This window comes from Mobula hypostoma, chromosome 5, assembly GCF_963921235.1.
Source record: "Mobula hypostoma chromosome 5, sMobHyp1.1, whole genome shotgun sequence".
NCBI classification, from domain to species: Eukaryota; Metazoa; Chordata; class Chondrichthyes; order Myliobatiformes; family Myliobatidae; genus Mobula; species Mobula hypostoma.
Genome location: NC_086101.1, coordinates 171,997,823 through 172,018,118, shown reverse-complemented (window position 1 = coordinate 172,018,118; position 20,296 = coordinate 171,997,823). Strand labels below are relative to the sequence as shown.

Here is a 20,296-nt window from a genome sequence, read left to right as displayed (position 1 = left end):
AATTTGAAGTCTGGGGTTTGAAATTGTGTTTCCATGAGCCTGGGCAGTTTTCACAGATAAATGCAAATCTGCACTGCATTAATTATAGGCTGCTGAACCCAGGGGAGAAGTTTATTTTGATCAGCATTTCCAGCCCATTCTATCTTTCCTGAAAATGTACTGTAAAATATTAAATCTGGGAGTAAGCATTTTTATTCAATTTTGTGCTCATACAAAATTCAACATGGAGGATTAACTCCTTCCTCTCCAGTTGACAGGAAATGGACGAGAATTAGGAAGCAACCCTGAGTCAGAAGTATTCATAAGTAACTCATTATTAAGGCTGGGTTGCCATGGTTACCATTTTGTCAAGACACTGTGATGAACGCCCCTCTCTTTTTCTTTTTCAGCCTTTCAGCAAGCACACTGTCCGTGTCGTCTGGGAGCAGCCTGGGATCACTCACGTCAAGCAGGGGCTCCCTAAACACGTCCAGCAGGGGTTCCCTCAACTCCCTTAGTTCCACCGAGCTCTACTACAACCAGTCAGACCAAACAGCCGACCTAGAGTACGAGTACCAGTACAAGCAGCTGGACTTCATTGTGCAAGATAAAGCTGTATACAGTCCCTCAGGGCCCATAACCACCATCCACGAAAATGAGGTGGTAAAATCCCACAAGGAGCCACGCTGTGAAGAATCTGCGGACACCTCTGCTTCGGGACATGGCGTGAAATCTCTAATTGAGTCTTCGAAGTCGGTCACCTCCTTGTCCTCCAGATCTTCGCTCTCTTCCCTGTCTCCTCCGAGCTCGCCCCTGGTCTTGGATACAGTATTTTTGTCCTCGGCCCAGGAGTCAGCTTTGCATCCTGTGGCAGCAGACTTTGAAGGCTGCGAGTTGCACCAAGGTTTTGTGAGCCTCAGCCTGTATGGCAGCAGCGAGAGCCAAATGTTGCCGGAATCTGGTCAGGCCAGCAGGACTCGAACGCCTTACCTGACCGTGGAGCCTGGGATTCGAAGCAGAGCTGGACACTTCCTGAATGAGGCTAAAGGCCTCAGTGATGAACTAGCAGTTCCTCTCTCTACCATGAACGAAGGCATTGCAGGTGAGAAAGTCCCCTCTTTTCTGCTGTGTTTAGTAATTAGCTTGGATGCTCTCTCAGTGAGAAGCTACACAATGTGTAACTGAGCTCTAAACACTCGGAAGGTCACTGGTTTCAGAATGAAAGTGTTAACGTATGAAGGGTGTTTGATATCTCTGTATCTGTACTCGCTGGATTTTAGAAGAATGAAAGTGGATCTCATTGAAACCTATCAAATATTGAAAGACTGAGGAAGAGTAAATGTGCAGAGGATGTTTCCAGTAGTGGGAGAGTCTGGGATCAGACGGCACAGCCTCAGAGTAGAAGAATGTGCCTTTAGAACAGAGATGAGGAGAAACTTTAGGCAGACAGTGGTGAATCTTTGGAATTCATTGTCACAGACAGGAGTGGAGGCTAAGTCATTGGGGTTACTCAAATGGAGGTTAATAGGTTTTTGATCAGTAAAGGCATTAATAGTTACGGTGAGAAGTCAGGAGAATGGATTTGAGAAGGATAATAAATCAGTCATTGGCCTAATTACAGTCCTATGTCTTACGGTCTTATGATTCCATTCCCAATTACTGCTGAACTGGTTGACCACAAAGCTTCTGGGATTACTTGCTTATCAATATGAAGGGTGGTAGAAAATACATTGGGTGCTTCTCTGAGCTCTAACAGCTCCGGTTGGAACTGAATGCTCACAAGCATTAGGCTAGAATGGGTCTCTTTCTGTAACAAATAAGGGAGCTCAGTGGCTCAAGCAGCATCAATGGAGAGAAATGGACAGTCAACATTTCAGTCGACGGTCAAGACCCTTCATTGAGATGTTGACTTTCCATTGTTTTCCACGGGTGCTGCGAGGTTCCTCCAGTATCTTGTTTGTTGCTCCAGATCCTAGCATCTGCCGTATCTTACGCTTCATAGATCTCTTTCAGCTGGATCGGGGAAAAAATAAATGAAAGGCAAACCAAAGGTTGAAGAGGGCACTATTGTGGAATAATGCTGTTCGAGGAATATTTTCCAGGCCTGCTGCTTCTGTGGAATTTAAATGCAGTACAGTTTAGTTGATGCATGGGCAATGTATCCAGTATCTTGTTAGTAATATCCTGATTTAAGACCGTACTTTATTTTATTAATACAGTTATGCCGTTGGGCATTTTATTTTCTGCAGATCTCCTCAAAATGCAAATCTATATAAAAATGGTGTCTCTTAAATTACATTATACATTTACAGTTTCAATAAAGTATTTCATTTTTACTGTTTAAAATAAAAATTCATTTGATTAATAAGTTAGGGTTGTTGAATTAGCCAAAAGGATTTGTTAATATTCTGGCCAATAAGATGCCTCGGAAAAAAACACGGACAACAGGCAGGATACCAGAGAGAGCGATGGGAGGAGGAGTGGCAGGAAGGGTGTCGAAGAAGTTTCAAGAAAGAAGAGAAAAAAGTAACAGACAAAAAAGGCAGCAGAAGAACATGGTGAAAAGCTCACAGAACCAAATTTGGAAGGACAGATACAGATGTCAGAAAATCCTCATGGTCTGACAGAGAGTGTGCAGAAAAGTTTCAGTGAGCCAGCTAGCACACAACATTGGAAAAAAGGCAAGAGCAAACAGCTTGATGCCTTTCCCTGGATGTTGCATAGGTATTTATAACTTTTAATTTTTTTTGGACTACTTCAGTACAGAACCATTTCGGTACTTTGAGTAAATGAACCAAAGCAAACTGGATTGATTGTTCTTTAATGATTGCGTGCATGCTATAGACTGACATATACAAGGGGTGATTGATAAGTTTGTGACCTAAGGTAGGAGTCAATTTTAGAGAACCTGGCATATTTATTTTTCAAAACGTAAACACGAGGAATTCTGCAGATGCTGGAACTTCAAGCAACACACATAAAAGTTGCTGGTGAACGCAGCAGGCCAGGCAGCATCTCAAGGAAGAGGTACAGTCGACGTTTCGGGCCGCGACACGAACGGTCGACTGTACCTCTTCCTAGAGATGCTGCCTGGCCTGCTGCGTTCACCAGCAACTTTGATGATATTTATTTTTCAACATAGTCCCCTCCTACATGTACACACTTAGTTCAGCAGTCGTGGAGCATACGGATCCTTTCTTTGTGGAAGTAGTCCACAGCAGGGGTGATTGATAAGTTCATGGCATAAGGTAGAAGGAGATGAGTTATTAACTTCAACCTTTCTGCATTATCACTGAAAGATTTGAACTGCACATGCATGTAACGAAAGCGTCTTGGACCTCCAGGTGGTCCACAGGAGGGGTGATTGATAAGTTCGTGGCCTAAGTTAGAAGGAGATGAGTTATACAGCTCTTGTTACGTGCATATGTAGTTCAACTCTTTGAGTGAAGATGCAGAAAGCTTGAAGTTAATAACTCATCTCCTTCTACCTTAGGCCACGAACTTATCAATCACCCCTGCTGTGGACCACTTCTGGAGGTCCAAGACGCCGACTTCTACACAGAAGGGATCCGTATGCTCCACGACCGCTGGACTGTGTGTGTAAATGTAGGAAAAATAAGTGTGCTAGGTTTTCTAAAATTGACTCCTTCTACCTTAGGCCACGAACTTATCAATCACCCCTCGTATGTCATGAGCCCTTTTCTTCATTTTGTTTGTTATGGCTTAAAACATTTTGTCAATGCAATTTCAATTTGTTTATACTGGTGAGAGCTGAATTATTGCTTCCTGGTGAACATTAAATTTGCAAGGTTTGCCTGTCAATATTCACACAGGTAATTGTCTCATTTTCCCTTAGAAGAAATATTCAAACTTTTATGTTTTTTTTTATGTTTACCAGAATCATATCTATCCTGGACCTGTTTATTTACTGGAAATAGCTTTTTCATCATTATTCCATGCATTGCAGAGTCATGTTGCTGTTGGTTAGTATTCACAGTAATAGCTAACTCACTGCGAGCCTATGGTGAAAGGGTTACATGCTTTTTATAATTATTTCTAGAATTAGTTGTAAAAATGTCAGCGGTCCTAAACATAATAAGTTAAAAGAACTAAAAGTAAATTGCTCTACTCTATGAGCATTTCCGTTCTGTCAGGTAGGTATAGGAGATGAGAGAGTTTGGTTAGGCCACATTTGGAATATTATGTGCAGTTCTGGTTGTGACACTAAAGGAAGAGTATAGCTGTGTTGGACAGAGTGCAGAGAAAATTCACTAGCGTGGGTAGGCTGCCTAAGACTTTGACACAGTACTGTAAGCTGATTTTTATATCATTTCTTGCGTGGGTTAACTTTGATGTAATTTGAAGCACATGGTGGAAAGACATCAATCTCCATCCTCTATTTGCCCCTGAAACAGCAATATCTGTGAGTTTTTAAGTTTTTGTTAATATTGGTAAACATTACTGTGCAAAGGTCTTAGGTACCCTAGCTATATGTACTCAAGACTTTTGCACAATACTATATATAAGATTATGAGAGGCATGATAATAAGAATTTTTTATCTATGGTATGACTATTAAAAACAAGGGGACATAGTTTAAAGATGAAAGCTAGGAGATTTAAAGGGGATCTTAAGGGTAAATTACGTTTTCCATAGAGGACATGGTGGAATCAGACACAATTTCAATGCTTCAGGGGCTGTTAGAAGGGTAGTGAAATAGGTAATGCATAGAAGAATAAATTCCTAATGTGTGCAAGTGGGATTAGTTTAGACGGGCAAAATGGTTGATATTGATGTGATGGGCTGAAAGACTCATTTCTGTCCCTGTGAGTGACATAGTGCACAGGGGTAGATGATGCTGCCTCTCAATTCTGTGAGATTGGGTTCAACCGTGAACCTGGGTGGTGTGTATTTGGAGTGAGCACACTGTCCCTGTGCTCCAGCTTTCTCCCATGTACCAAAGGTGTGCCTTTGTATTAGTTGGCTGCTGTAAATAACTCCTCATGGATATAAGTGGTAACAAGCAAAATCAAGTTGATGGGTGAGTTGGGATAGATCTGGTGGGGACCAGAATGCACTCTATGGGCTAAATGGCCTTTCTCTGTGCCTTAATAAATAAGACTATGAATTTGTGACTGGAGTTTTTCACTGGTGCATTTATAACATCAACGGCTATATAGAACAGAGAACATTGAATTGTACAACACAGCGCAAGTCCTTCAGCCCACAATGTTGTGCCAGCCCTTTTGCTACATTGGCTTTTAGTGCAAGAACACTTGAGTGTGAGAGTAAAGACAGCTTCCTGCAATGATATAAGTTCCTTGTGTAACCATGTCGGCGCGTGGCCAAGTGGTTAAGGCGTTCGTCTAGTGATCTGAAGGTCGCTGGTTCGAGCCTTGGTTGAGGCTGCATGGTGTGTCCTTGAGCAAGGCACTTAACCACACATTGCTCTGCGACGACACAGGTGCCAAGCTGTATGGGTCCTAATGCCCTTCCCTTGGACAACATTGGTGTCATGGAGAGGGGAGACTTGCAGCATGGGCAACTGCTGGTCTTCCATACAACCTTGCCCAGGCCTGCGCCCTGGAGAGTGAAGACTTTCCAGGCGCAGATCCATGGTCTCGCAAGACTAACGGATGCCTTTAAAGTCATATTGCATGTCTGTTGTTAATTTTTGCATTGTAAATCTCAAGTCTACTCAGTCCTGTGTCACTGTCATCACTATCAGATTTTTCATCAACTGCATGCAGATTAGTGCTCTTTTTGAAACTGCAACTTGACTTTTTAGATTTTAATCTTCCTTGTGCAGCCCATTTTTTTTTGTCAGCCCAACATGTGTGTTGTATGTAAGCCCTTGCCACAACAGTAACACTATTTGTTCAGCCAGGCTGTTTTCCGTTAATATGTTGCAATTTTTTTCACGGTCTCTTTCATTTCTAACTGCACCTTAATTGCGTCTCTGTCTGCTGTTTCCATTGATACAGCTACTTCAACTGCTCTTTTAAATGTAAGTTGTGCTTCAGTTAGGAGCCATATTTGAATACTTTCTTGTAGGATTCCACAAACTAATCAATTTCTCAGTGCATCATTAAACTCATTACCAAACTGGCAATGCTCAGACAAGTTCTTCACATTTAGCCACGTATGCTGAAATGTACTCCCCTTCCTTTCGATTCCAAAAGTGTTCTGCAATCAACAATGGTTTTGAATCTAAATGTTCCCGCAATATTTTCGTGATATCAGCAAAGCTCATTTTGGCTGGTTTGGTTGGAACAGTTAAACATTGAAGAAAACTGTATGCTTTAAATCCAATGCACTCAGTAAAATTGGTTCTTGTTTCTCATTGGCTATTCCATTTCCTTTAAAATACTGCTCAATCCATTCCATATACAATATCCGGTTATCTATTGTGCAATGGAGCACGTCCATCTTTCTGATGTAGCCAGCCATTCTGCTCCTTTTTTATGACTATCACCCAGTACTCACTGTTGATGAACCTGTGAATTCTTCAGTTTACTGCCTGTTTTTTTTAACCTCAACTATTTCTACACATGCTGCTCTGTGTTTTTAATTGACTGTTTCTCGCTGCACTTCAACAGATAGATAATTGTCTTGGATTCGTTTTTAAAATACATCATCACAACTGTTATATTTTGTAATTCCAAAACATAAAAACTATTTGTAACAAAACCATGGGAGCCCAAGAGATAATTCATGTATGTTTGTTTTTACTGTAAGTGAGGTGGGCACATATCATATGGAGGTATGATGACTTATGCAATTCACATACTCACCTCACTACAGGTATAGGAAAGATGTGAATACTATCGAAAGAGTGCAGAGGAGATCCACAAGGATGTTGCCTGGATTGGGGAGCATGCCTTATGAGAACGGTTGAGTGTACTTGGCCTTTTCTCCTTGGAGTGACAGAGGATGAGGGGTGACCTGATAGAGGTGTATAACTGGGTGGGCACAGGAGTACATTCAGCCAGAAACTCATTCCACCAAGATGCAACACAGAGCGTCATAGGAAGTCATTCCTGCCTGTGGCCATCAAACTTTACAACTCCTCCCTTGGAGGGTCAGACACCCTGAGCCAATAGGCTGGTCCTGGACTTATTTCCTGGGCATAATTTACATATTAATATTTAACTATTTATGGTTTTATTACTATTTATTATTTATGGTGCAATTGTAACAAAAACCAATTTCCCCTGGGATTAATAAAATATGACTATGACTATGACTATAAGATGATGAGAGGCATTGATCATGTGGATAGTCAGAGACTTTTTCCCAGGGCTGAAATGGCTAACACGAGAGGGCATAGTTTTAAGGTGCTTGGAAGCAGGTACGAAGGAGATGTCAGGGGTAAGTTTTTTATGCAGAGAGTGGCAAGTGCGTGGAATGGGCTGCTGGCAACGGTGGTGGAGGTGGATACGAAAAGATCTTTCAAGAGACTCTTAGATAGGTACTTGGATCTTAAAAATGGAGGACTATGCCATAGGGTAACACTAGGCAATTTCTAGAGTAGGTCACATAGTCGGCATAACATTGTGGGCCAAAGGGCCTGTAATGTGCTGTAGATTTCTGTGCTCTATGTTCCTACAAATAACCGTTAATGACTTACTTAAATGAACAAACAGTATACATACAATATTAATCAAATACTTCTGAAATGTTAAATACACAACACTCCTCACCACCTCCTCCCACGTATTAGAGAATGGCTGCTTGAACAAGAGTATGCAATCTATCCATCAAAAATGCAAACTCAATCTATTTGGTCTTGCAAAAACTTTTGACCGTTAAAGAGGTTTTGCAGAGAAACCTCAATTTGTTACCTTTGGATATTTATAATTTGACTTTTACTGTCTAAAGCAGGGGTTCCCAACCTTTTTTTTAATGCCGCGGACCAGTACCATTAAGCAAAGGGTCCATGGGCCCCAGGTTGGGAACCGCTGGTCTAAAGGATATTTGACAGCTACGTTGTTGGAAAAGGTTTAGAGGGATGTGGGTGAAGGACAGGTAAATAGGATTAGCCTCAACATTGGGGGGAGTAGACTTAGGATGGAGATGAGGAGAGCTGCTTTTCTCAGAGAGTGGTGAGTCTGTGGAATTCTCTGCCCATTGAAGCACTGGAGGCACTCCAGTAAATATATTTAAGACAAGATTGGATAGATTTTTTCATAGTCAGGGAATTAAGGGTTATGGGGGAAAGGCAGGTAGGTGGAGATGAGTCCACGGCCAGATCAGCCATGATCTTATTGAATTGTGGAGCAGGCTCGATGGGCCCGATGGCCTACTCCTGCTCCTATTACGTTCTTATGGATGAGATAGGTACATTTGTTGGATGAATTAGGCTAAAGGCCCTGTTTCCATGCCATATAACTCCCTGACCCAATGATTACTTAGTTATGTGTAATTTTATTATGACAATATGTATATGTCACCATACTATCCTGCAATTTAATTTCTTGCAGGCATTCTCAGTAGAATAAAGAAATACAATAGAATCAATGAAAACTACAGAGAAATAAAGACTGACAAACAGCCAATGTGCAAAAGAAGACAAACTTTTGTATGTGTGAAATACACAGACACTGGAGAGGTAGCACCTACATCATCTCTGTAAAATTCTGCAAATCCACAGCAGCATTACCAAACCAACATTTCTTTCCTTTCCCAGCCTGCATCAAGTGCCAAGTTATTCATATAACATGCTAGAGGAACTCAGCTGGTCAGGCAGCATCTGTGGAGGGAAATAAATAGTGGATATTTAGGGCCGGGAGCCTTCATCAGGACTGTATGCTGCCACCTTCCTTTCCTGTCCTGATGCAGAGACTCAGCCCGAAACATCGACTGTTTATTCTTCTCCATAGATGTTCCCCAACTTGCTGAGGTCCTCCAGTGCTTTGTGTTCTCAAGATCTGCAGCATCTCTTGTACCTAATTATTCACTAGGCTTCTGTGGGTGGGCCCATCACAACCCCTGAAATAGGAACTCCACTCTGAGCTTCCAAAACAACCACTCTAAGGTCCAACACCATTAGTGTTTAGAGGAAGCCATTTAAAGATGTTTCAGTACCCCTCCCTTGAAAAGGAATTTCCATCTAACGATCACTCAAGGTAGAAAAGGAGTAGTGAGGATTTTTTGGGAGCACTCAGTTACTTCTAGGCCCATCAGTAACAGAGTCAATGACTCCCACATTGGCCTTATTAGCCATGTCACAGCTAGAGAAAGAGTGAGTCTCCTCAACCGTCAAGGAGTACCTAAGAGGGACAAAGGAGGATATATCAGTGAAATGCTGGTAGAAAAAAACAACAGAAATGTGTAACTTTGAGAACCTGACGTCTACATATTTCTAATCTTATTTTATCTTTTACCACATATGTGGCCACGCTGAGTCACACAAGTGTCCTCAATTTCAGCTGCGCGAGGTGCAAGGAGTGAGATGAGCCAGATAATGTAATTTTATAGATGAATCGTTCCGTGTTATTCTGATAATGTTCGTCATCTGAAATTAATGAAAGTATTCATGCCAAAGTCACTTTGAACTTTTAAAAAATAACAATTGTTATGAGAATGTGCATAAGGGAAACAAGTATGTCTACCACAATATTCGACAAGGACTGTCTGTAAATCAGTGCATGCAAAGTCATTGCAAACCTCAGTTTTGGGGACAGCGGTAATCTGAACAGTGTGTGTGAAAGTCCTTTAAACCATTCTGAGGAAATCAGCAGACAGATTGACGGGAGAGGCAAGCTACGTCAATGAGGGGCTGTTAGTCATCCATGGTGGGATGGAGACTCAAATAACGTGATAGTAGGACAGCCAGCACCTTTTTTTCCCAGAGTGGCTGTGGCCAATACCATAGAACGTCTGTTTAAGACAAGCAGAGAAATGTTTAGGACAAATGTATTTTACACAGAGAGTGGAGGGTGTCAGGGAAGGTGATTGAGGCTGATACAATAGGGACTTTTTGGAGACTCAAAGATAGGCACACTCAAAGTTTTGGAACAGCTTCTTCCCCTCCACCATCAGATTTCTAAATGGTCCATGAAAACTACCTCAATACTTAGCCTTCTTTTTGCACTTTAAAAAAATACTCTTATTGTAATATATCGTGATTTTTATGTATTGCACTGTACTGCTGCCATGTAAGAACAAATTTCATTGCATATGTCAGTGATAATAAACTTGATTCTGATTCTGGATGTAAGAAAAATTGAGGCTTTTGGGCTCTGTAGGAAGGTAGGGTTCGATTTATCATGTATGCTTACAGTAGGTTGCACCACATTGAAATACCCCATCACTGAAATGTTCCCAGGCTTGCTTTCAAGGACTCTTCATCTCATGTTCTCGATATTTATTTCTTATTTATTTATTACTATTATTTCTTTATTTCTTTCCTGATTATTATTATCTCTTTCCTTTGCACAGGTTGCTGTCTTTAGCGCGCTAGTTGAACACCCAGTTTGGTGCTGTCTTTCATTGATTCTGTTATGGTTATTGTTCTGTTATGGATTTATTGAGCATGCCCGCAAGGAAATGAATCTCAGGGTTGTGTATGGTGACACGTATGTACTTTAATAATAAATTCACTTTGAACTTTGAACACTGTGCAATGAAGTGCCCTTCCTGTGTTATTTTAGGTCTACGTTTATGAACAGTTTGCTTTAAGATGAAATAGAGCCAAGGTACTACTACTCAGGGGGCTGGCGCCGGGCACGATGACAGACTCTCCACTTCTCCCTTGCCCTCAGCAGGGTAGGGGGGTGGAAATGGTCGTTAAGTTGCTAATTTTATGACAAGGGACACATTAAATGTATTGGCTTTTGAATTTTTATGTGGAGCAAATTTGATCTAGTCGAAGGCTGGATGTAGGAGAAGCAATTGCCCAGCACCGCTGATGCAGCAGTGTTTAGGGATGTTTTACAGTGCCCACTTAGAGGGATTCAAACATGAATTCACCAGTAACACCATTATCAGAAGTGACAGATCTTTCATTGTGCTTGGGGGATGAAAGGGGAAGTTGGAGATGATGAGATATTTCACTGGGAGAAAGGGATTATCTGAAAAAATATGACCACATGGATGGGGTGGTAGAGGGTGACTGAGGAGAGAGAGAGAGAGAGAGAGAGAGAGTGTCTTATAACAAGTCACTTGGGCAGATAGGGAAATTAGCTGGTCAGTTTAGTACAAATGATCTGGTCTTTTATCAAGCTCCTACATTTAGTCATAAAAAGGCAAACTTTTCAGTGATTAATGTGGTAAAATATGTTTTAGGAGTAAGTCACGCTTAGTTTTATTAAACCCATACATTTGCTTTATGAATCATTTTTTAAAGGGTGATATTGCTTCCTACCATTTCATGCATGCAATTTATTCAGTCGTGAAAATAAGATTTTGGTGCCATCTTTTGGCCGTTGACAACAGTGGACAGAAACATAGCTAATCATCCCATATTTGTTTAGATGATCAGGTCGTTGGTTCTCTTGCTTAGCTGCCCTTTGCCATATAGTTCTGTAGGGGCTGTTTCTTAGTGTGGTCATTGTGTGTTGTTGTTGTGCTGAACATTGTGGACATGCTATCTTGCCACCAGAATGTATGGCGGCACTTGCAGGCTGCCCCAAGCACATCCTTGGCTGTGTGTTTGTTAACACAAATGAAGCATTTTACTGCATGTTTTGACGTACATGTGATAAATAAATCTGAATCTGAATCGATGATTAAATCAGCCCCTGTGCTCCACCCTATCAGTCTGACAACACAGAGAGTGGCTTGGCTAGTGGAACTGTGTGGGCAAAAACAAAATGCTGGAGGATTAAGCAGCATCTGAGAGGGGAAAGCGATGGTCAACACTTCAGGGCGAGATGCTACGTCAGGACACTGCGTGAACACCCTGTCAAAGAATGGATGAACTCTTAACATACATCTATATCTAGCGAACTCATTAAGTGTCAGGCGCTATCTGTTCTTGTAGATTACCGGCTGTGACAGTTTGACATAAGTTTCTGGATAGACGGTGAGGCTGCCCTCTGTAATGTTGCCATTGTGCATGAGCACTTTCCAATGAGAGCTAAGCACTTCAGAAAAAAACTAAGTGGAAATTCTGTCACTGAATCTTTTAATTTTTTTTTTAAAGACATGAAATCCAGAAATGAAACAACTAGACAATAAAGGTCTAAATGGCCGAAAGAAAAATCAGAAAATATATTGAAAGGAAGAGAATCATTTGCATTTATATTGCTTTTCACATGCTCTGCATCACTTGGTACCTCAGCAATGATTATTTTGTGGGCAAACTCTGCAGTGATTTTAAGCACAGTAAGGAAATACAGCCATAACATAAGTTCATTAATGGTTTCCTAAAGAGGCAGGAAGGGATCACAAGGGGGCTATTGCACGAGAGCGCCTGACTCAATTATGAGCTCAACCTCCTTTTACATTTGGTTTGTCATTCTTTGTACGCCGTTTTTCATTGATTCTATTGTATTTCTTTGTTCTACTGTGAATGCTGACAAGAAAATGAATCTCAGGGTAGTATATGAAGACATATACATACTTTGAAAATGGGACTCAAGCCTCACAGATGCCTGACGCATCAAGGTTTTAGGAACTGCTTCTTCCTCTCTACATCAGATTTCTGAGCAAATAATGAACACCACCACACTGTTCCGTTTCTCTTTTTGAACTACCTATTTTTTTTATTTTTAAATATATATTTTTATTGTGATTTATAGTGTATTCTCTGAATTTCACTTACTGCTGCAACAAAATACAAATATCACAGCATATGTCGGTGATGATAAACCTGATTTTGATTCTCACAGGAAAGCAACATCTATCAACAAAGACTCCCACCATCCAGGTCATGCTCTCTTCTCACTGCTAAAAGGAGGTACAGGAGCTTCAGTTCCCACACTACCAGGTTCAGGAACAGTTATTACCCCTCAACCATCAGGCTCTTGAAGCAGAGGAGATAACTTCAGTTACTCAACACTGAACCAGTTCCACAACCTATAGACTCACTTTTGCATATGCTCTACGACGCATATCCTCAATACTATTTATTTATACTATAATTGTTTTTTTTTTGTATTTGCTCAGTTATCTTTTGTACATTGGTTGTTTATTGTGTGCACTTTTTCATTAATTCTATTATGTTTCTTTTGTATTTACTGTGGCGAAGCCTCAAAAAGGCACATCCATCATTAAGAACCCCCCACCACCCAGGATATGTCCTATTCTCATTACTACCATCTTGAAGATACACACTCCATATTTTAGGAACAGGTTCATCCCTTCCACCATCAGATTGTTGAAGGACAGTGAACCAACCCATGAACACTACCTCACTACTTGTTTTTCTCTCTTGTTGCAATACTTACTGTATTTAATTTAATGTAGGCACATAATGCTCGGGTGCTTAAAACTTTTGGACTACTACTACTACTACTACAACGTCGACTCAGGCCTAGGGGGCCAGCGTCGAACATGATGACGGACTCTCCACTTCTCCCTCTCCCTCATCAGTGTGTTCAGTTCATCTACATTAGCCGCGCCGCTGTCTTCTAGGAGCGTGTTGACCATAGTCTTGGGAGGGCGCCCAGGGTTCATCCTCCCATGTTTGGACTCCCATATGATGACTAGACTGGCAGGTAGCTTGGGGTGGCGTAGACAGTGCCCCGCTAGTTGCAGTCTTCTCGCCTCGATTTTAGTGGTGAGCATCGGTAGGTTGTTACAGAGCTCAATGTTCATCATGTGCTGTTGTCAACTCACATCAAGAGCCATCCGAAGCATTCGTGTGTAGCAACCATCTAGAGACTTTTGCATTGTCTTGGTGAGTGTCCACGTCTCGCATCCGTACGTGAGAATGGACTCTATGACTGCTATGGAAATCCTCTGGTCAGCCCTCTGGTCAGGTTCGACTTCCAGATTTCCTTCATATCGTTCATAGCCCTCCACGCCAACGCCTTCCATATCTTTATGTCCTTCTCCAAACTCATCATTCTTGACCCAAGGTACTTGAAGTCAAAGACTTTCTTAATGGTATCACTCTCTACGGTGTTGAGAGTACCTTCGTCGCAATTAAACACCATGTACTCTGTCTTTTTAGTGTTTAGGTGAAGTCCAACTTTATTGCATTCTATTTCCACTTTTGTCAGTAGCTGCTGTGCTTCCTCCATCTGGTCAGAGAGCAGGACTATAGCCTGGTTTATGCTTCTGCGTTAACTGGACGCCGTAACCTATACAAGTAGCCTACGTGCGTTGTGAGCATTTATACCTGTGCGTCGGTGTGTCTGCGTCGCTCGGCAATTTGCGCACGTTACGCATGCGCACTCACCTGCCGCGCAAGGCTTCATGGTCATGGTAGTATTGGGGTAAACAAGACGTGAGCGTCTCTTTTCGTGCGAAATGTGTCCTCCATAATTTCGGAGGTCTGTAAAGCTTTATGGAAAGCATTGCGGCCAGAGTTCCTTCCCTGCCCTTCAGTCGCCCAATGGGAAGCTATTGCGGTGTAGGATGACATGCAATGCTACCAAGCGGACAATCACAGTTCTTACGGTCTGCGTTGCCGCGACGCGCGGTTACATTTTGGGAGATGTGCGCGTCGCGGCAACGCAGGCTCGTGCGTAGGGTTCCGCGTCGGCTTTGCGTAGGGATTGCGGCGACGCAGACCTTACGGCAACGCGTTGATTCAGAAGTATAAATCAGCCTTTAGTCGTCTGCAGAATCGAGATCTGTGAGTGTAACTGGTCTGACCCTTTTGGTTCGCCATGGTTTTATGGTAAAACCAAGCTTGCCATGATCTTTGGTAGCTTGATGCAGAGCGTAATCAAGGACGATGATAAAGATGTAGGGTGCCAGAGTGTCTCCTTGCAGCACAGCAGCTAGGAGCTCGAACACTGCTGTTTCTCCATCTGGTGATGCAACTTTCGCCATGGTTTTGGTATAGCTGGACTCTATTGCTCTCAGTAGATGGTCTGGCTCTCCGTAAGCTTTCAGGATCTTCAGCATTTTACTTTGGTGAATGGAGTCAAAAGCTTTGCGAAAATCGATGTAAGTAAGCACAGCTGGTAGGTTGTTCTTCTTGACTTCCTCGATGATCCTACAGAGAGCAAGTATTTGTATTACTGTTGTGCGCTTCTGCTGAAAACTATTCTGATTGAATCTTAGCTTAGGGTCAATGGCGGTGTGAGTCCTGTTCAAGATCATCCGATTGTATAACTTTGCTAAGATGCAGGTCAAGCTGATACCATGGTAGTTATCTGTCTTTGTGAGGGGTCCAGTCTTGGGGACTGATAATGTTTGAGAGTGACCACTGTTCTGGTTTGTTGCCTTTCATCAATGCCATATTACATATGACCAGCAAGATGTCGTCCAGGTCGCAGTTCTTCAGGACATCTGGTGGTATCCCATCTGGTCCAGCACTCCTGCCCTGGTTGAGTGCATATTTGGCCTTCGTCAGTTCCTCAGTGGTAAATGGGCCGCTATCGATGTCCACTTGCGTTAGTCCTCTTCTTCTTCTGTGATCATTGGAGGGCTTTCCAGCAGGTTCTTAAAGTGGGTAAACCATGTCAGGACACGGTCCTCTGCTGTTTTCCCACTTATTTGACTTCTAATGGGACCACCTCTCTTAATGACAGCAGTGTCTAATAAATGATGCTTTATGATTAGAAATTGTTGTTGTTGCCTTCTTAAACTGATACACGGTGTTTACTAAACCTATTGAGAGTCAATCACATCCATGTGAGACAGGTGTCGCATAGATGCCAACTTTCTTCCTAATTTCTTTCCAATACAGGGCTCTGTCTCCCTATAACCTTTGGACAGTATTGTAGTAATTTTATGTTTTGCATTGTACTGCTGCCAAACAAAAAAAATCATGAAGTACGGGTTTTGGTTGTGGACTGAGAGTGGGAAGAGGGCAGGGAGAGGGGAATCATGGTGGGGAAAATTTGTTGTAATTTACATTTTTTTATGAATTGCCCTGTACTGCTGCCACAAAATTCAGTGATATTAAACCTGATTCTGATTATTTGCCACCAAAGCAGATGGGTGCTAAGATCTTGGGGAAGTTAATGGAAATAGAATTATAGGGGGTTGGCATTGCCTGGAGGGTAGCATAGATGCAATGGGCTGAATGGCTGCCTCCTATCTCATAAGGGGTTATGGAAATCTGGTCAAAGTTCCAGAAAGACTAATGAGAACTGTCTTTTCTGTGTGCAGGTGTGGATTTACAACGAGGAGAAGAAAAAGTGGCATGTGTTTCAGCTGCAGTCTCTGATGAATCGGTTGCTGGAGACAGTGGAGTTTACGAGGCCTCTGTCAAACGGTATACACCTTTTGCCCTATACTTCACTGCGGTTTACACATATCATCATCACGAAGGGCTTTGGTAGCTGTTCCCTTATCTGGGGGCTCAAAGACGAGGGACACTGCTTTAAAATTTTCTGCAAAGGATACAAGATAGAAGGAAAAAAAATATGTTTAATTCAGATAAAGTGATGACCTGGAACTCACTGACTTTAAGAGTGGTGGAACAGAATTACAGTGAGCTTTCAAAGGGCTATCAGACTGGCTCTTGCAGGACTCTGGGAAATGAGTGGGAAAACAATATTGATGATTTGTTCTAGGAGGAGTCAACAAAGTCTCAATGGACCAGATGGCCTTCTTTTGAGCTACATTTCTACATATTTATGATTCTAAATATTAATATTTTTTGGTTGTACACTATGATTTGAAATTCCTTTTGGTTAAAATGTCAGTGCAGTGGGTGTGTTATTTTACATCCATCTACCACTTATCCATTTATTCCCTTAAAGAGGAGTCATGGGTAGACAGGCTGGTGAAGGTGGCTTCTGGCATACTGGTCTTCATCAGTTCAGGAATTGAGTACAGAAGTTGGGATGTTATGTTCCAGTTGTACAATGACACTGGCGAGGCCAGACTTTGAAATACTGTGAGCAGTCCTGGTCACCCCAATATGGGAAAGATGCCATCAGGCTGGAAAGAATGCAGAAAAGATCTACAAGGATTTTGCCAGGACTTGAGGAACTGGGTTACAGATGGAAATTGGGTAGGCTAGGACTTTATTCCTTGGAGCATAGGTGGCTGAGAGGTGGTGTTATAAAGGAGTATGAATTCAGGAGGGGCATGGAAGGGGAAAGGCACACAATCTCTTTCCCAGGGTTCAGCAATCAAGAACTAGAAGGCATAGATTTAAGGTGAGGGGGGAAAGATTTAATAGGAACTCGAGGAGCAACATTTTGACACAAGGAGTGTACTTACATGGAACAAGTTGACTCTGGTTGAGGGAGGTACAATTACAACACTTAAAAGATATCTGGACAGGTACCTGGATGGGTAGGGCAGTGGTTAGCACAGCGCTTTACAGAACCAGCAACCCAGTTTCCATTCCCGGCGCTGTCTGTGAGGAGTTTGTACGTTCTCCCCATGACCATGTGGGTTTTCATCAGATGCTGTGGTCTCCTCGCACAATCCAAAGATGTACAGGTTGGTAGGTTAATTGGGCATTGTAAATTGTCCCATGATTAAGCTAGGGTTAAATACGGATCACTGGGCAGCACGGCGTAAAGGGCCAGAAGGGCCTATTCCGCAATATATCTCAATCAATCAATAAATATATACATACATAATGAACAATGGGTCAAACGCGGGCAATGGAACCACCTTGGATGGGCATCTGGATTGGCATGGACCAGTTTCCATGCTGTATGACTCTGTCTCTATTGCTGTTCAGATCCCATACCAATCATGATCCATTTTCATCTCCTCCCCGCATCCACTTGCTGACCCTTAGTTATATCATCTGAAAAGACCCGGAGATCCTGTTGTATATTGATGACATACCACCACCTCTCCTAATGACAGCAGTGTCTAATAAATGATGCTTTATGATTAGAAATTGTTGTTGTTGCCTTCTTAAACTGACACATGGTGTTTACTAAACCTATTGAGAGTCAATCACATTCATGTGAGACAGGTGCCGCATAGATGCCAACTTTCTTTCTAATTTCCTTCCAATACATGGCTCTGTCTCCCTATTACACAGAATACACTTCTAACTTGCACATTAAAGGACAAATGGGTTACTTGGCTTCATCTTATGAGTAGAAAATGAGGAAATCTTTAGTTGGTTAGGCAGGATCTGTGGAGAAAGAAGTGGAGTTAATCATTAAAGCTACTGATCTATTATTAGAGCCCACTATCTGGCCGAGTACTTCCAGTATTGTACGATCTGAAATTCACGAGTGGCATTTAAATCCCAGGGTGTAACTTATAAACACTTGAATTGAATTGACTTTATTACTTACATCCTTCACATACATGAGAAGTAAGAATCTTGACGTTATGTCTCCATCTAAATGTGCAATGTGCAATTTATAGTAATTCATAATAAATAGTATGTACGACAGGACAGTCAATATAGCACAGAAATACAATTGTGTCAGTGTGAGTTAATCAGTGGGATGGCCTGGTGGAAGAAGCTGTCCCGGAACCTGTTGGTCATGGTTTTTATGCCGCGGTACTGTTTATTGCTGAAATTTAACCTGTCATTTATAATTGATCTTAATGTTCCCAAGTCTCATTGTCATCTTGTTTAGTTTATAATTGCTCCTAGCTTAAATATTATACTCTTCTGTTAGGCCAAGTGAAATGGAAGATGCTATTTATGATGAAGATGAGGCTTCCACATTAGAAGCAGCTCAAATTCAGATCGGACTGAAGTAAGTGATTTTTAAAAAAAAATATAGCTGAAAATGTAACTGGTGTTTCTTTATCCTTTTGCATCTTATTTCTATCAGATTTCCTCTTCCTTCACTCCTTTCTCATGAGTTCACTAAATCAGCTGTAGCAACCTGGATTTCTACCTCACACCTCTTACAGTCTATGTGGAGTTTGCACCTTCTTTCCGTGACTGCCTGTACTCCTTTGAGGTGCTCTGGCTTTTTCCTTTGCAAGTGTCTTTCAAAGGATTTAGTCACCAAAGACACCCGCAAATTTCTACAGATGTACTTTGGAGAGTATTTTAACTGGCTGCATCACAGTCTAAGAAGGTGGTGGGGGGGGTGGGTGGGGGGTGGCTACAGCACAGGATTGAAGTGAGCTGCAGAGAGTTGTAAACGCAGTCAACTCCATTGTGGGCGCTAGCCTCCACAGTATCCAGGACATCTTCCAGACGTGATGCCTCAAAAAGGAGGTGCCCTTCATTAAGGACCCCTGTTCGCATTGCTATCATCAGAAAGGAGGTACAGAAGCCTGAAGGCACACACTCATTGATTCAAGAACTGTTTCTTCTCCTCTGCCATCTGATTTTTGAATGGACATTGAACCCATGAACGCTAGCTCACTATTTTTTATTTCTATTCTTGCACTCCTTATTTAATTTAACTTTTATATATATGCTACAATTCATATTTTTTTCTATTATTGTGTGTTGCATTGCACTGGAGCTGCAGAGACAACAAATTTCATGACAGACGCCGGTGATATTAAACGATTCTGATTCTTACATCCTTAAAACATGCTGGCTGCCAGCTTAATTGGAAAATGTAACATACCCCTTGTGTAGTTGGTTGGTACAAGAAAGAGGGGGGTTAATGCACACCTCAGAGAGAATAGATCAAAAGACCATATGGCTGCCCACATTATCTGTACCTTTTATAATCTTATACACCTTCTTGAATTGGATTTTAAACTCACAGCCCTCTATCACAGGCTATGGTGGTATTGACTGAAACTTTGCTTGTTTTTATGTTTGACACTGGGGCATGTACTCAGCTTTAGTCAACTTTAGTGACGATACACTCGTAGGCCACTTATTTAGGTGCACCAGTATATATGCAGGTTAATGTAACTACCTAATCAGCCAATCATGTGGCAGCAAATCAATGCATAAGAGGATACAAGCACATTCAAGAGATTCAGTTGTTGTTCAGACCAAACATCAGAATGGGTAAGAAATGTGATCTAAGTGATTTTGACCATGGAATGATTGCTGGTGCCAGATGGGGTGGTTTGAGTATCTCAGAAACTGCTGATCTCTTGGGATTTTCATACACAACAGCCTCTAGAGCTTACAGAGAATGATGTGGAAAAAATCAGTGAGCAGCAGCTCTGTGGGTAAAAATGCCTCCGAGAGGTCAGAGGAAAATAGTCAAGCAGGTTCAAGCTGACAGAAAGGCAGCAGTAACTTGAATACCGTGTGTTGCAGCAGTGGTGTTCAGAAGAGCATCTCTGAACACACAACACATTGAATCTTGAAGTGAATAGGCTACAGCAGCAGA

At 41.9% G+C, this 20,296-nt stretch overlaps 1 protein-coding gene across 1 annotated transcript in view; it reads left to right on the top strand.

The window, feature by feature from the left end:
* The window catches only part of LOC134347184 (protein WWC2-like), a 243,406-nt gene that overhangs the window by 194,098 nt on the left and 29,012 nt on the right, over positions 1-20,296 (top strand). The window contains exons 11-13 of the mRNA XM_063049433.1: positions 390-1,081; positions 16,215-16,320; positions 18,656-18,736. Coding sequence (XP_062905503.1) covers positions 390-1,081; positions 16,215-16,320; positions 18,656-18,736 — 879 coding nt within the window. The remainder of the gene's footprint in view (positions 1-389; positions 1,082-16,214; positions 16,321-18,655; positions 18,737-20,296) is intronic.